The sequence below is a fragment of the Nerophis lumbriciformis genome, linkage group LG11, assembly GCF_033978685.3.
Source record: "Nerophis lumbriciformis linkage group LG11, RoL_Nlum_v2.1, whole genome shotgun sequence".
Lineage (NCBI taxonomy): Eukaryota > Metazoa > Chordata > Actinopteri > Syngnathiformes > Syngnathidae > Nerophis > Nerophis lumbriciformis.
Genome location: NC_084558.2, coordinates 46,099,435 through 46,117,263, shown reverse-complemented (window position 1 = coordinate 46,117,263; position 17,829 = coordinate 46,099,435). Strand labels below are relative to the sequence as shown.

At 43.1% G+C, this 17,829-nt stretch overlaps 1 protein-coding gene across 1 annotated transcript in view; it reads right to left on the bottom strand.

The window, feature by feature from the left end:
- Window positions 1-237: 237 nt before the first annotated feature.
- Window positions 238-17,829, bottom strand: part of aif1l (allograft inflammatory factor 1-like) — a 55,416-nt gene continuing 37,824 nt past the window's right edge. The window contains exons 5-6 of the mRNA XM_061966492.2: window positions 17,141-17,306; window positions 238-958 (exon numbers count right to left, since the gene is read on the bottom strand). Of these exons, the coding sequence (XP_061822476.1) occupies window positions 871-958; window positions 17,141-17,306 (254 nt within the window). The 3' untranslated portion in view covers window positions 238-870. The remainder of the gene's footprint in view (window positions 959-17,140; window positions 17,307-17,829) is intronic.

The following is a 17,829-nucleotide window of genomic DNA, read 5'->3' as shown; positions in this document are numbered from 1 at the left end:
GGAGGAGGAGACCGGAGACGAATCACAGCACACGGAGGAAACATGGCGGTGAAATGTTAAAATACACCATGTGACTTGAATAAACAACTTTTTACGACCACAATGACGGAGCGTTACCGAAAGAAAGGGGGAGCGGGGGAGGGAGTCACACCACTTTTTTTTTTTTCTCTCTCTTTAAAAACAGTGCTCATTTCGACCGTTGTACAAAGTAACACAAAGTTCATCAAAAGTACACAATTTCAAGGGTGTGTTGGAGTTATTTACTGCTGAGACACAATTGTACGCTCTCCCGAGGCACTTGGAAAGAACGTGATTGTACTTCTGTGCGTTATCGCGGGTGTGTGCCCTCGTTTCACGCCGCGCTTGACCTCAGACCGAGAGCGTGTTTCGAAAGACAATGCATAAAAATATTTCACCAGGCGGACGCGATAAGCTAGTTACTGATTCCAGATCAGTATTCCATCCCCGCGGAAGTGGGCCTGTAATCTCTGGCGCCCGATCTAACGCCCCAAAGCGGACCGAGACCGGCATGGCGAGAATCCCTGCTGTGGAAATGGGACGAAAGAAAGCTGCTTGTGCTTCTCTACGAAAAAGAAAGCATCTTCCCTTAATACACGGGCATCAAACACTCGACTATACACACGTGGAGGAGATGTACACCATGGATGCTACGTCTTATTTAAAAATATTCACAGTCAAACATCTTTTTAGTGAGCTGCCGACTCAAGTCTAAACAAAAACAAGATATAAAAAAATAGGACACCTTGCACGCACCGTACATGACAACACAACCTCAGTCCATCAGTGGTCCCGGGCCGACACAACGCGCCACCGCGCTGACAAAAAACCGGACTGGCGGTCTGTGGAGGCTTAAGGCAAGCTGGCGATGTCCCGCTTTGGAGGGGGGCCGTCCGGCTTGCACGGCGCCGCGTTGGCTTTGTCCTCGAAGACCAAGACCCTGTTCAGGAAGGGAAAGGAAATTATGTCATAAATAGTCAACACTAGAGATGTCCGATACTGGCTTTTTTGCCGATATCCGATATTGTCCAACTCTTAATTACCGATACCTATATATACAGTCGTGGAATAAACACATTATTATGCCTAATTTTGTTGTGATGCCCCGCTGGATGCATTAAACAATGTAACAAGGTTTTCCAAAATAAATCAACTCAAGTTATGGAGAAAAAAAGGCCAACATGGCACTGCCATATTTATTATTGAAGTCACAAAGTGCACTATTTTTTTTAACATGCCTCAAAACAGCAGCTTGGAATTTGGGACATGCTCTCCCTGAGAGAGCATGAGGAGGTTGAGGTAGGCGGGGATGTATATTGTAATGTCCCGGAAGAGTTAGTGCTGCAAGGGGTTCTGGGTATTTGTTCTGTTGTGTTTATGTTGTGTTACGGTGCAGATGTTCTCCCGAAATGTGTTTGTCATTCTCGTTTGGTGTGGGTTCACAGTGTGGCGCATATTTGTAACAGTGTTAAAGTTGTTTACACGGCCACCCTCAGTGTGACCCTATGGCTGTTGACCAAGTATGCTTGCATTCACTTGTGTGTGTGTAAAAGCCGCATATATTATGTGAATGGGCCGGCACGCTGTTTGTATGGAGGAAAAGCGGACGTGACGACAGGTTGTAGAGGACGCTAAAGGCAGTGCCTTTAAGGCACGCCCCCAATATTGTTGTCCGGGTGGAAATCGGGAGAATGGTTTCCCCGGGAGATTTTCGGGAGGGGCACTGAAATTCGGGAGTCTCCCGGGAAAATCCGGAGGGTTGGCAAGTATGCCCTACGTCCGTGTTTTACCGGATATGTACCGCTCCGTACAGCGGCGTTTTAAAAAGTAATTAATTTTACTTTTCGAAACCGATACCGATAATTTCTGATATTACATTTTAAAGCATTTATCGGCCGGTATTATCAGACATCTTTAGTTAATTCCCCATATTTCTACACAATAATTCAGATATGGTAACACTAGCTAGCAGTAGAGATAGTGAAGTGATTTTTGGCCCAGGACGTATTTTGCTTTGTTCATTATTGAAATGTTTCTTGCCACCTTATGTTGCATATTTTTTTATATGATATTTACAGTTCATTTTATCATCTATTAATACTCCCAAAAATCTTGTTTCTTTTACCCTTTCAATATCTACTCCGTCTATTTGAGGAGGTTGAGGTAGGCGGGGTTGGGGCGGGGGGTGTATATTGCAGTGTCCCGGAAGAGTTAGTGCTGCAAGGGGTTCTGGGTATTTGTTCTGTTGTGTTTATGTTGTCTTACGGTGGGGATGTTCTCCCGAAATGTGTTTGTCATTCTTGTTTGGTGTGGGTTCACAGTGTGGCGCATATTTGTAACAGTGTTAAAGTTGTTTATACGGCCACCCTCAGTGTGACCTGTTGTATGGCTGTTGACCAAGTATGACTTGCATTCACTTGTGTGTGTGAAAAGCCGTAGATATTATGCGACTGGGCAGTGCTTTTAAGGTTTATTGACGCTCTGTACTTCTCCCTACGTTCGTGTACCACTCCGTACAGCGGCGTTTTAAAAAGTCATAAATTTTACTTTTTGAAACAGATACCGATAATTTCCGATATTACATTTTAAAGCATTTATCGTCTATGTTATCTCTAATAAATACAGTATCAGCCAGAGGGGATCGACATTAAAAGGCAACTATTGGCAATGGTGATCACATACTTTTTCGACAAAAATCCCTGATTCTGTTCTTTCATGTGACTTTTAAAAGCCAAAACTGACTAAATTGCAGTTTAACCCTTGTGTGGTGTTTGGGTCTGTGGGACCCGTTTTCATTTTTTATTAAAATAAAAATGATACAATTAATTAATTTTTCAAACTGAGACTCAATGACTTTGGCTCATTTTCTGTGAAGAACATATATCAGAATACATATTTAATGACCACACACCATACACATTTCTATTACATATAAGATGTCCGGGTCCACTGGACCCGGGGCTAATAGAAATTGATGTTCTGTGTACCACACACACACACACACACACACACACACACACACACACACACACACACAGCAGGCCTAGACAGGAGGAGGACAAAGTGTAGGTCCACAGAACATCAGAGGGTCAAATGTGCGAGAAAATGAGAGCAGACAGTGTTGACAAACAATGTTGCAACCTTGTGTGGGAACCACGGGTGCAGAAACACAAAAGAAGAATCCCTGTGGGATGCAGAAACTGGTAGAGAAATTTTCCGTGCAACGTTCATATTGTTGTTACTCAGCCAGCGTTTGCGGGTCTGATGGACCCGTTGCATTTTGTGGCTTTTAATGCCTCACAATCAAACACTTTTATGTTAAAATACATCTGTTCAGTCAGCTAATGATTAAAGCGCTATTTGCCAGCTATCGATTAGCCTGCTAGTTTCCAGCTATCGGTTTGCCAGCTAGTGATTAAAGCACTAGTTGCCAGCTATCCATTAGAGTGCTAGTTGTCAGCTATCGATTAGCATGTTAGATGCCAGCTATTGATTAACGCGCTAGTTGCCAGCTGGTGATTAAAGCGCTAGTTGCCAGCTATCGATTAGCGCGCTAGTTTCCAGCTATTGGTTTGCCAGCTAGTGATTAACACATTAATTGCCAGCTAGCAATTAAAGCACTAGTTGCCAGCTATCAATTAGTGTGCTAGTTGCCAGCTATCGATTAGCACGTTAGATGCCAGCTATTGATTAGCGCGCTAGTTGCCAGCTTTTGATTAAAGCACTCGATGCCAGCTATCGGTTAGCGCGCTAGTTGCCAGCTATCGATTAGCCCGCTAGTTTCCAGCTATTGGTTAACACTTTAGTTGCCGCATAGCGATTAAAGCATTAAAAGCCACAAAATGCAACGGGTCCATCAGACCCACAAACGCTGGCTGAGTAACAACAATATGAACATTACACAAGGGTTAAGAAATGTGTTAGAGCACGCGTGTCCAAAGTTCAATCTTTGGCCCGCGGCTAATTTTCAACTTCTGTCTCGTCCCGGGATCAAACGTAAACCACAATGGGACCATCTTGTGATGCACAGCTGAAAAAGGCCCGAGAACAAACGCTGCAAGCCGCATTAAGGCGGTGGGGGGGAGCACAAGAGTCTGTCTGTGTCGTGAGGAGGGAGGGCTGCTGCCTGAGGGGGTACAGGGAAGCGGTTATGGCCAGAAAAATGATCTGTCTGAGCAGCCAGTTGGAAGAAAAAGAATGATTGTGCGGTGCAGGAGCTATTTGGAGCAATTTCCTTTTTTGGAATTGTTGCACGGGGGCTCGGGGGAAAAACCCACATAGAGCGATCCAGACGATGAAAGGCGCACAAAACAGTTGGTTCTGCGCACTAATAGTATGTCCTGCTCTCTCACACATACTACGTACAGTGGGGCAAAAAAGTATTTAGTCAGCCACCAATTGTGCAAGTTCTCCCACTTAAAATGATGACAGAGGTCTGTAATTTTCATCATAGGTACACTTCAACTGTGAGAGACAGAATGTGCAAAAAAATCCAGGAATTCAAATTGTAGGATTTTTAAAGAATTTGTTTGTAAATTATGGTGGAAAATAAGTATTTGGTCAATAACAAAAATTCAACTCAATACTTTGTAATATAACCTTTGTTGGCAATAACAGAGGTCAAACGATTACTATAGGTCTTTACCAGGTTTGCACACACAGTAGCTGGTATTTTGGCCCATTCCTCCATGCAGATCTTCTCGAGAGCAGTGATGTTTTGGGGCTGTCGCCGAGCAATACGAACTTTCAACTCCCTCCACAGATTTTCTATGGGGTTGAGGTCTGGCGACTGGCTAGGCCACTCCAGGACTTTCAAATGCTTCTTACGGAGCCACTCCTTCGTTGCCGGACGGTGTGTTTGGGATCATTGTCATGCTGGAAGACCCAGCCACGTTTGATCTTCAAAGCTCTCACTGATGGAAGGAGGTTTTGGCTCAAAATCTCACGATACATGGCCCCATTCATTCTTTCTTTAACACGTATCAGTCGACCTATCCCCTTAGCAGAAAAACAGCCCCAAAGCATGATGTTTCCACCCCCATGCTTCACAGTAGGTTTGGTGTTCTTGGGATGCAACTCAGTATTCTTCTTCCTCCAAACACGACGAGTTGAGTTTATACCAAAAAGTTCTATTTTGGTTTCATCTGACCACATGACATTCTTCCAATCCTCTGCTGTATCATCCATGGGCTCTCTGGCAAACTTCAGACGGGCCTGGACATGCACTGGCTTAAGCAGGGGGACATGTCTGGCACTGCAGGATTTGATTCCCTGTCGGCGTAGTGTGTTACTGATGGTAACCTTTGTTACTTTGGTCCCAGCTCTCTGTAGTTCATTCACCAGGTCCCCCCGTGTGGTTCTGGGATTTTTGCTCACCGTTCTCATGATCATTTTGACCCCACGGGATGAGATCTTGCGTGGAGCCCCAGATCGAGGGAGATTATCAGTGGTCTTGTATGTCTTCCATTTTCTGATAATTGCTCCCACAGTTGATTTTTTCACACCAAGCTGCTTGTCTATTGTAGATTCACTCTTCACAGTCTAGTGCAGGTCTACAATTCTTTTCCTGGTGTCCTTCGACAGCTCTTTGGTCTTGGCCATAGTGGAGTTTGGAGTCTGACTCTTTGAGGCTGTGGACAGGTGTCTTTTATACAGATAACGAGTTCAAACAGGTGCCATTAATACAGGTAACGAGTGGAGGACAGAAAAGCTTCTTAAAGAAGAAGTTACAGGTCTGTGAGAGCCACAGATCTTCCTTGTTTGAAGTGACCAAATACTTATTTTCCACCATAATTTACAAATAAATTCTTTAAAAATCCTACAATGTGAATTCCTGGATTTTTCCCCCACATTCTGTCTCTCACAGTTGAAGTGTACCTATGATGAAAATTACAGACCTCTGTCATCATTTTAAGTGGGAGAACTTGCACAATTGGTGGCTGACTAAATACTTTTTTGCCCCACTGTATATACACACACCACACACAGTTTCGCTGTTTAAGTCCTTCTTTTGGAACCTTGCCACTGCTGCATTTCAACACTCTTTCTAGGGCTGGGCGATATATGGAATATACTCGTTTGTCTCTGTGCGATATAGAAAATGACTATATCGTGATATTCGAGTATAATTAATTTTAGCTTTTAGCAGTCTTTTATCACTCTTTGTTGTCTCTCCTTCTCACAGAGACATAAAACAAGCGCACCTTCTTACATACGTCACATACGTATACGCCCTCGCGGAGCAGAGAGGTAGCGGCATGGGTAATGTTCGCTGTGGTGCGAGTGGTAATCCGAGAGAGAGAAGGTGCAAATCTGGTAACAAATGAAGGAAGAATTAATTCCCAAGAAAAACAGCAGGGGATCCATCGTCTGGCGGTGGTTTGGCTTCAAGTGGGAATATGTCAAACAGACAACCGTAATTTGTCAAGTGTGGGGCAAAAGCATCACTGCTAATATGTAGCATCATTTGAAAAGTCACCCGCAAGAGCACAGGTGTCAAACTCAAGGCCACGTGGGCCAAATCCGGCCCGCCACATTATTTTATGTGGCCCGCGAAAGCCTGAAAATAATATGCGTTAATAAAATGCTTAATCTTTTCTTACTAAATATATTTGTTCTTTCCCTTTTGACATAAAAAATAATTTACTGCATGCATTTATCTGTGGCGGCCCGCCAACAACACATTTGCATTGTTATTACTTGTCGAGTGAGCGCGTGCATGAAAACGTCACTTCTTAACACAACTAATACACACCTGGTCTGCCAGAGAATAAGACGATGTGGCAAGAGGGGTTAGTGTTGCCAACTTTGGGAGTTTTCAGATCCCTCTAGATCAGGGGTCTGCAACGTTTTACAGCCCCCAAACTGATGACCCCCTTCTTACAGTAAATATCTAGTATGAAATTATGAGTGTTTCTTTTACATTAAACTGGTCCTAAATGTACCTTGTTATTTTGCAATACTAATCATATTCAAATAACAGTATTGTGCCGTTGATAGCTAGCTGGCAACTAGCGCTCTAATCGAGAGCTGGCAACTAGTGCGCTAATTAGTAGCTGACAACTAGCGCTTTAATCACGAGCTGCCAACTAGCACGTTAATTGATACCTGGCAACTAGCGTATTAATCACTAACTGGCAACCAGAGCGCTAATCACTAGCTGTCAACTAAATAATAGCTGACAACTAGCACACTAATAGATAGTTGGCAATTAGCACACTAATTGATAGCTGGCAACTATTGCTTTAATCACTAACTGACAACTAGCGCTTTAATCACTAACTGGCAAACTGATAGCTGGGAACAAACGCTTTATTCACTAGTTGGCAACTAGCGCGCTAATCGATAGCTGGCAACTAGCGCTTTAATCACTAACTGGCAAACTGATAGCTGGGAACTAACGCTTTATTCACTAGTTGGCAACTAGCGCGCTAATCGATAGCTGACAACTAGCGCTTTAATCACTAACTGGCAAACTGATAGCTGGGAACTAACGCTTTATTCAGTAGTTGGCAACTAGCGCGCTAATCAAAAGCTGGCAACTAGCGCTTTAATCACCAGCTGGCAACTAGCGCGCTAATCAATAGCTGGCATCTAACGTGCTAATCGATAGCTGGCAACTAGCACACTAATGGATAGCTGGCAACTAGTGCTTTAATCACTAGCTGACAACTAGTGACTAAATCACTTACTGGCAAACTGATAGCTAGGAACTAACGCTTTATTCACTAGTTGGCAACTAGCGCGCTAATCGATAGCTGGCAACTAGCGCTTTAATCACCAGCTGGCAACTAGCGCGCTAATCAATAGCTGGCATCTAACGCTCTAATCGATAGCTGGCAACTAGTGCTTTAATCACTAGCTGACAACTAGCGACTTGATCACTAACTGGCAAACCGATAGCTGGGAACTAACGCTTTATTCACTAGTTGGCAACCAGCACGCTAATCGATAGCTGGCAACTAGCGCGCTAATCAATAGCTGGCATCTAATGTGCTAATCGATAGCTGGCAACTAGTGTTTTAATCGCTAGTTGGCAACTAGTGCTTTAATCACTAGCTGACAACTAGCGCTTTAATCACTAGCTGTCAAACCGATAACTGGAAACTAGCACGCTAATCGCTAGCTGGCAAATAGCGCTTTAATCATTAGCTGACAACTAGCGCTTTAATCAATAGCTGGCATCTAATGCGCTAATCGATAGCTGGCAACTAGTGCTTTAATCGCTAGCTGGCAATTTAAGTGTTAATCACTAGCTGACAACTAGCGCTTTAATCACTAGCTGGCAAACCAATAACTGGAAACTAGCACGCTAATCGATAGCTGGCAAATAGCGCTTTAATCATTAGCTGACAACTAGCGCTTTAGTCAATAGCTGGCAACTAGCGCGGTAATCAATAGCTGGCATCTAACGCGCTAATCGATAGCTGGCAACTAGTGCTTTAATCACTAGCTGACAACTAGCGACTTAATCACTAACTGGCAAACCGATAGCTGGGAACTAACGCTTTATTCACTAGTTGGCAACTAGCTCGCTAATCGATAGCCGGCAACTAGCACGCTAATCGATTGCTGGCAACTAGCGCGCTAATCAATAGCTGGCATCTAACGCTCTAATCGCGAGCTGGCAACTAGTGCTTTAATCGCTAGCTGGCAATTTAAGTGTTAATCACTAGCTGACAACTAGCGCTTTAATCACTAGCTGGCAAACCGATAACTGGAAAGTAGCACGCTAATCGATAGCTGGCAAATAGCGCTTTAATCATTAGCTGACAACTAGCGCTTTAATCAATAGCTGGCAACTTGCGCGCTAATCAATAGCTGGCAACTAGTGCTTTAATCACTAGCTGACAACTAGCGACTTAATCACTAACTGGCAAACCGATAGCTGGGAACTAACGCTTTATTCACTAGTTGGCAACTAGCTCGCTAATCGATAGCCGGCAACTAGCGCGCTAATCGATTGCTGGCAACTAGCGCGCTAATCAATAGCTGGCATCTAACGCTCTAATCGCGAGCTGGCAACTAGTGCTTTAATCGCTAGCTGGCAATTTAAGTGTTAATCACTAGCTGACAACTAGCGCTTTAATCACTAGCTGGCAAACCGATAACTGGAAACTAGCACGCTAATCGATAGCTGGCAAATAGCGCTTTAATCATTAGCTGACAACTAGCGCTTTAATCAATAGCTGGCAACTTGCGCGCTAATCAATAGCTGGCAACTAGTGCTTTAATCACTAGCTGACATCTAGCGACTTAATCACTAACTGGCAAACCGATAGCTGGGAACTAACGCTTTATTCACTAGTTGGCAACTAGTGCGCTAATCGATAGCTGGCAACTAGCATGCTAATCGATTGCTGGCAACTAGCGCGCTAATCAATAGCTGGCATCTAATGCGCTAATCGATAGCTGGCAACTAGTGCTTTAATCGCTAGCTGGCAATTTAAGTGTTAATCACTAGCTGACAACTAGCGCTTTAAATCACTAGCTGGCAAACCGATAACTGGAAACTAGCACGCTAATCGATAGCTGGCAAATAGCGCTTTAATCATTAGCTGACAACTAGCGCTTTAATCACTAGCTGGCAAACCGATAACTGGAAACTAGCACGCTAATCGATTGCTGGCAAATAGCGCTTTAATCATTAGCTGACAACTCGCGCTTTAATCAATAGCTGGCAAACCGATAACTGGAAACTAGCACGCTAATCGATAGCTGGCAAATAGCACTTTAATCATTAGCTGACAACCAGCGCTTTAATCAGTAGCTGGCAACTAGCGCGCTAATCACTAGCTGGCAACTAGCAACTTTAATCCATAAATGACAACTAGCGCTTTGTTCACTAGCTGGCAACGAGCACGCTAATTGTTAGCTGGCAACTAAGGCGCTAATCGCTAAATGGCAACTAGGAGGTTAATTTCAGCTGGCAACTAGTGCGACAATCGCTAGTTGACAACTAGGGCGCTAACCGCTAGCTATCATAAATGCTAACATGAATATAATATTATAACTATATGTCCAGGGTGTACACTGCCTTCAGCCCGAGTGCAGCTGGGATAGGTTCCAGCCCCCCAGCAACCCAATGGATGGATGTTATTATTTATTCACATTCAACTCCATGACAGTGTGTTGGCTCAACGTTGATGTCCATTTAAATACATTTGTGGAAAAATAGCGGGAGTAAATACGAAAAATATACATAAGCATGACTTATTATTAGCACACTTTTATGAGTGTCTGTGTTAGTATTATTAACTTACAATCGCATTCTTTTTGTATTGTTTTAGTTTCACAAATTCACCAAAACGTCACCGAGGAGTTACTGAGTCTGTTTCGCTGATTGGAGAGCTGGCTTCCGCAGCTGGTGGGTCCATGACGATGACTTATGTTTTGTTTCATCAGCCGTTTTACTGCTGTGTTACAGACACCTTTTGGAAACAATTAAGGTATGTATTTCTGTTTCAATAACTCATTTTGCAACGTATACCGTATTTTTCGGACTATAAGTCGCAGTTTTTTTTCATAGTTTATGAAAGTTGCATAATGTTTTTTTCCTTCTTTATTATGCATTTTCGGCAGGTGCGACTTATACTCCGGTGCGACTTATACTCCGAAAAATACGGTATATCTGCGGCGTATAGTCGTATAATATATGGAAAAAAAAAAAAAAAATATATATATATATATATATATATATATATATATACCGTATTTTCTGCACTATAAGGCGCACCTAAAAACCACAATTTTTCTCAAAAGCTGACAGTGCGCCTTATAACCCGGTGCGCTTTATTACGATTCATTTTCATAAAGTTTCGATCTCGCAACTTCGGTAAACAGCCGCCATCTTTTTTCCCGGTAGAACAGGAAGCGCTTCTTCTTCTACGCAAGCAACCGCCAAGGAAAGCACCCGCCCCCATAGAACAGGAAGCGCTTCTTCTTCTACTGTAAGCTACCACCCGCCCCCGGAAGAAGAAGAAAAAACGCGCGGATATCACCGTACGTTTCATTTCCTGTTTACATCTGTAAAGACCACAAAATGGCTCCTACTAAGCGATCCGGTTCATAAAAAGACGCAATCTCTCCATCCGCACACGGATTACTACCGTATTTCACAGCTGATATTCCTGTGAACCGCACTGTGGAACGGGAGCACGTACGGTGAATATTCGCACCACAGGGAATGAGAAGTCATCCTTCACTGTGGTTCTAGCTTGCCATGCTAACTTCCACCCATGGTGATATTCAAAAGGAAGACCTTGCCAAAAGAGACCTTTCCAGCCGGCGTCATCATAAAAGCTAACTCGAAGGGATGGATGGATGAAGAAAAGATGAGCGAGTGGTTAAGGGAAGTTTACGCGAAGAGGCCGGGTGGCTTTTTTCACACAGCTCCGAAGGAACCGGCCATTTTGGATACCACGCTTGCGCAACTTTTCAATTCGGACACCGAAGACGAAGAATTCGAAGGATTTACGAATGAAGAATAACTTCAGAAGGTGAGCGCTATGTTTATTTTGTGTGTTGTGACATTAACGTTCGAGCAACATTATGTTACTATTGCTCTACACCATTTTGAATTTTACTATGTTTGTGATTGCACATTTGCGTACATTTTGGGACAGAGTTGTTAGAACGCTGGTTTTCAATATATTATTAAAGTTTGACTGAACTATCTGACTGTTTTTTTGACATTCACTTTAGCGCAGCGTTTTTTTGACATTCACTTTAGCGCAGCGTAGGCGCGGCTTATAGTCCGGGGCGGCTTATTGGTGGACAAAATTATGAAATATGTAATTCATAGAAGGTGCGGCTAATAATCCGGTGCGCCTTATAGTGCGGAAAATACGGTATATATATATATATATATATATATACATATTTTTTTTTTTTTTTTTTTCCTTCTAAAATTTAGTGGGTGCGTCTTATATACTCTATAGTCCGGAAAATATGGTAATACAACTATTAGGAGAAAGCCGCAGAAATAAATCCTTTAAAAAATGTTGATGATTAATTTCAATTGGAGTTGGCTTGTCAAATTTTACTGCAGTCAAAAAGGATGAAAATCCTAGACTACTCTGTTATTCACAGATTGTGGAATAGGTTTAAAAAAAAAAAAAGAAGCTTTGAGGGCAGAGGAGGGGGGGAAAGTTGAGCATTTTTCTGTGCTTGGTGCATTTAGGATCAAGAGATTTGCCAACGAAGCTTAGTCCGGCAGAGCTGACATGCATCTGGACTCTGAGGCAGGCCGCTTTAAAAAGGATCATCCGCGATAACCGCGTTTAAAATAGCCGCCTTTTTCGGGGAGACGCGTTCTACCCCGTCACGGAATGAGGAGTTTTGGTGTGACGTTTAGTAGAAGTGTCGGTTGTTAAAACTATCAGCAATGAGCCAATCACATGAGCTTATAATAAACATGGCTCAACTATGGAGGAGTTTTGTTGCCGTGGAGATTAGTCACTAAGGCGGTGACATCAGCGCTAAATCACCGCGGACTGAAGGGCAGAAATGGCTGACACAGCACGGCGAGCAGATGGTAGGACGGCGCATGCGCTGCGGTGTGGAATAGGGATGGGTTCGGTTCACATGTGAACCGATACAGTACCAATTCTCGGTGTCTGGGCATCGATACCGGTACTTTTGTGTGTGTTAATAAATATTGCTTGTTTTTGATAATAAAATATCTGCTAATAACTAGATGTCCGATAATATCGAACTGCCAATATTGGCCGATAAATGCTTTAAAATGTAATATCGGAAATTATCGTTATTGGTTTCAAAAAGGAAAATGTATGACTTTTTAAAACGCCGCTGTGTACACGGACTTAGGGAGAAGTACAGAGCGCCAATAAACCTTAAAGGCCTTTGCGTGCCGGCCCAATCACATAATATCTACGGCTTTTCACACACACAAGCGAATGCAAACACATACTTGGTCAACAGCCATACAGGTCACACTGAGGGTGGCCGTATAAACAACTTTAACACTGTTACAAATATGCGCCACACTGTGAACCCACACCAAACAAGAATGACAAACACATTTCGGGAGAACATCCGCACCGTAACACAACAGAACAAATAACCAGAACCCCTTGCAGCACTAACTCTTCCGGGACGCTACAATATACACCCCGCCGCTACCCCGCTAAAAAAAATAATGCACTTTGTGACTTTAATAATAAATATGGCAGTGCCATGTTGGCATTTTTTTCCATAATTGAGTTGATTTATTTTGGAAAACCTTGTTACATTGTTTAATGCATCCAGCGGGGTATCACAACAAAATTAGGCATAATAATGTGTTAATTCCACGACTGTATATATCGGTATCAGTTGATATCGGAATCGGTAATTAAGAGTTGGACGATATCGGAATATCGGCAAAAAAGCCATTATCGGACATCTCTACTAATAACTGCTGTCCAGTTGTTTTATCTTGTTTTATGATAACATTTCTGAGTCTCATTTGCAAGTATGACATGAAGTTGCAAGTCCAAAATGTTAAAGGGGAACATTATCACAATTTCAGAAGGGTTAAAACCATTAAAAATCAGTTCCCAGTGGCTTATTATATTTTTCGAAGTTTTTTTCAAAATTTTACCCATCACGCAATATCCCTAAAAAAAGCTTCAAAGTGCCTGATTTTAACCATCGTTATAACCATCGTCCATTTTCCTGTGACGTCACACAGTGATGCCAACACAAACAAACATGGCGGAAAGAACAGCAAGCTATAGCGACATTAGCTCGGATTCAGACTCGGATTTCAGCGGCTTAAGCGATTCAACAGATTACGCATGTATTGAAACGGATGGTTGTAGTGTGGAGGCAGGTAGCGAAAACGAAATTGAAGAAGAAACTGAAGCTATTGAGCCAAATCGGTTTGAACCGTATGCAAACGGGACCGACGAAAACGACACGACAGCCAGCGACACGGGAGAAAGCGAGGACGAATTCGGCGATCGCCTTCTAACCAACGATTGGTATGTGTTTGTTTGGCATTAAAGGAAACTAACAACTATGAACTAGGTTTACAGCATATGAAATACATTTGGCAACAACATGCACTTTGAGAGTGCAGACAGCCCAATTTTCATCAATTAATATATTCTGTAGACATACCCTCATCTGCGCTCTTTTCCTGAAAGCTGATCTGTCCAGTTTTGGAGTTGATGTCAGCAGGCCAGAGAAGCTAGGGTCGATAGGGGGTTTAGCTCGCTCGTCTGCGGGAACAAACTGCCGCCATTGCTTGCCGTGCTACCGAGGTCCTTTGTCCCTGAATTGCTCACACACTCCGGCAGATTCAATGGGGGTCTGGCGGCAGATTTCTTTGACTTTATCGTTGGAAATGCATCTGCTTTGAGTGTCGCAGGATATCCATACATTCTTGCCATCTCTGTCGTAGCATAGCTTTCGTCGGTAAAGTGTGCGGAACAAACGTCCAATTTCTTGCCACTTTCGCATCTTTGGGCCACTGGTGCAACTTGAATCCGTCCCTGTTCGTGTTGTTACACCCTCCGACAACACACCGACGAGGCATGATGTCTCCAAGGTACGGAAAACAGTCGAAAAAACGGAAAATAACAGAGCTGATTTGACTCGGTGTTTGAGAAAATGGCAGATTGCTTCCCGATGTGACGTCACAACGTGACGTCATCGCTCCGAGAGCAAATATTAGAAAGGCGTTTAATTCGCCAAAATTCACCCATTTAGGGTTCGGAAATCGGTTAAAAAAAAAAAAAAGGTCTTTTTTCTGCAACATCAAGGTATATATTGACGCTTATATAGGTCTGGTGATAATGTTCCCCTTTAAATGGTGTATAGTTTAGGGTGTTTGCTCGTCAGTTCAGATTTGCCTGAGTCTCACAATTTGTTGCGCCCTAAAAAATGTTAATACTGGATTGTAATTGTTACGAACGTTCCGGTGTTCTCAGATTTCCGATTTCCGCACGCTAACTTGCTCGACACCTCGACGCAGATAGAAAAAAAACTATGATTTTTGTACTGGGTGGGCCTGTTGTCTATGTTGTGAGCCGATTGAACTGTTAGCCCTGTCTGTACCAGACGAAGATACCTGAGGGGAGGGGCTGTCACGTGACTTTAAAGGACTTCATGTAATTAGATGAACCTGCCACTGTTACACAATGACAGCCGTTTATGTAGGATTTGTTGAAAAACATGCTGTGATAGTGTTTACTCACATGTCTCCTCTGTGCTCAGTCATGCATTCATTTGTTCATATGTGTGTGTTTGGTATTTGTGTGTGTCAGAAACATAATTGTATCTAAGTTATCACAAAACTTTGTGTTACATTGAGTTCAGCTCGCCCTGGGAGAGGACAAAACCTGTCTTTGGTCCTACCAAGCAAAAGGCTTGTAAAACTCCACTGTGTAGGAATGGAAGCGACATGAAGGCGTCGGTTTTTGATGTATTGTAATCCACAGGAAGATTTTGTCTTGACCCGAGATCTACAAAGCGGAGAGAAAGCAGGGCCTGACTCCCCTCCAGGCACCTTTTCTTTGAACCGTTTTGTGATAACACTGATGGCTGTTTACGACCCCCCTCCCTTAGAAACAGCTGTTGCCATGCAATCAGGGAAAGTCCAAATAAAAGAGGAGGCGTACAACCTTTCGTCAGAGCGTGGTGGAGACTGTACAAGAGTACAGCCCAGACGTTTCTCCTCAATTGAGCCAAATTTAATTATGTCCAATGTTTCCTCTAATTTTTCATGTGTGTGAGCAAACGCACAAACTCCCTGAGCATTCAGTGGAGCACATGTGAGCAACATCAGATGTGCACACTGTGACTACACCAGCGTCACACCTGTCCCAAACCTGACATCATAACAATTTAAATGTTTTATTAAAATTATTTTCTGATATAAGTGATTTTGCCCCCTTACAATGACAATAACATAAAAACATGTTTTTCATGACCTATGTGCTAGTATTGTATGTCTGGCTGCGGGTCCTGCCTTTAAAATAAATGTTACCCCTTTCAGAGATTACATTTAGTTCCTGTAACTTTCTGTCCGTAAAATACATCTTTTTATTAGCATTTATGAAATCTAGTGACAACATTTCATGAATAATATCCTTAGATTAACATCCTTAATAAAGGGCAGTAAAATAAGCACACATCTGATTGAGGAGTCAGAGTGTTACAACCTGGCATTTACACAATGTGTGGCGTTGGGGTTGTCTGACTTTTTGTGTGGCCATAAACGCAACACTGGCTAAGTGCCATGAGTGCGTGTGTTGGTGCAGGTGAGACAGAGCGAGCGGCTTCTGTTGAAACGACGGATGACAAACTTGGTTTAAGCCTGGTTTGTATGGCAGAAAATGACCAGTTTTTCTAGATAAAAGTTTTTTTACTCATGTTTTTGGTGTGGTTTTTGCTCAATAAAGAGATTGATGGAATTCCTGTCCGTAAAGTGTCTCGACAGACGATAATTGAACTGTGTTGACAAAGATTGTTTTATTCATTGGGGCCACTCTTGTTGTCGCCTGTCACTCACAGAGTTGTATTGCAAAATCATACAGAATAAATTGTAATGCGTTTATTTCATTTAGAGTTCAGATGGGATTTTTGATTTTCTGCGCGGCATTCATTTGCGGTGCGCAGAGGACGCGTGAGCAGAGCGCAATTGCGCAGGCGCGCACCTTAGAGGGAACGTTGATTATGTCTCTGTTTAATTCCTTGCTTCTTGTCTTGTTTAATAGATGTCATCAGTGTTTGAACCTGACAGTGTGTGTGTGTGCGATAATGGGGGATCCGGGTCATCGGGGTCTGTGAAGCACTTTCCATTGCATTTCTTTCATGTATGAAAACCGCTTTACAAATAAAGTTGGATTTGATTTGATTTGAATAGCAAAGCCAATGTATATTAGCATCAAGCTAGTGCATTTTTGGAAAAGTGGAACCTTACTTTACTGACATTGGAGCATTTTTTTTTAAGTTAGCCAAGTGCAAAGAGCCAAGCAAAACGGGCGTGATCTCACACGCAATCTAGGTACAGTAACATGGCACCGTTGGATTTTACGGGATTTGGTCGGTGCCAAAAATGTACCGGATTCGGTCCCCATCCCTAAGTGTGCGTGTTGCTAAGAGTTTCACTCACAGTTTGAGCACAGCCGAGCGCTTGCCCAGCATCATCTTGACAAAGTCCCTGTAGTCAATGGTGTTGCTGCTGGTGCCGCCCGTCACCTCCATGATCATCTTCTTCAGCTCCAAGTGGGTCTTGGGGACGCCCAGCTTCTCCATCATGCGCTTCAAGCCCATCAGATCTAAGACCAGGAAAAGTCAGACAGCGGGGAACGGTCGCATAAATAAGATCGATTGTGGAATCGATTACATGATGACATCACGAGACAAAAGGTGTACAGTCTAAGACAGTGTTTTTCAACCTTTTTAAAGCTAAGGCACATTTTGGTTCATTGAAAAAATGCGGAGGCACACCACCAGCAGAAAACATTAAAAATGTAAACTCGGTAGTTGATATTGACAATAAAAAGTCATGGTTGCAATTGTTGGATTTGAATTCAAACCATAACCAAGCATGCATCACTATAGCTCTTGTCTCAAAGTAAGTGTCACGACCTGTCACATCACGCCGTGACCTACTCAGTGGCCTAGTGGTTAGTGTCCCCGCCCTGAGATCGGTAGGTTGTGAGTTCAAACCCCGGCCGAGTCATACCAAAGACTATAAAAATGGGACTCATTACCTCCCTGCTTGGCACTCAGCATCAAGGGTTGGAATTGGGGGTTAAATCACCAAAAATGATTCCCGGGCGCGGCACCACTGCTACC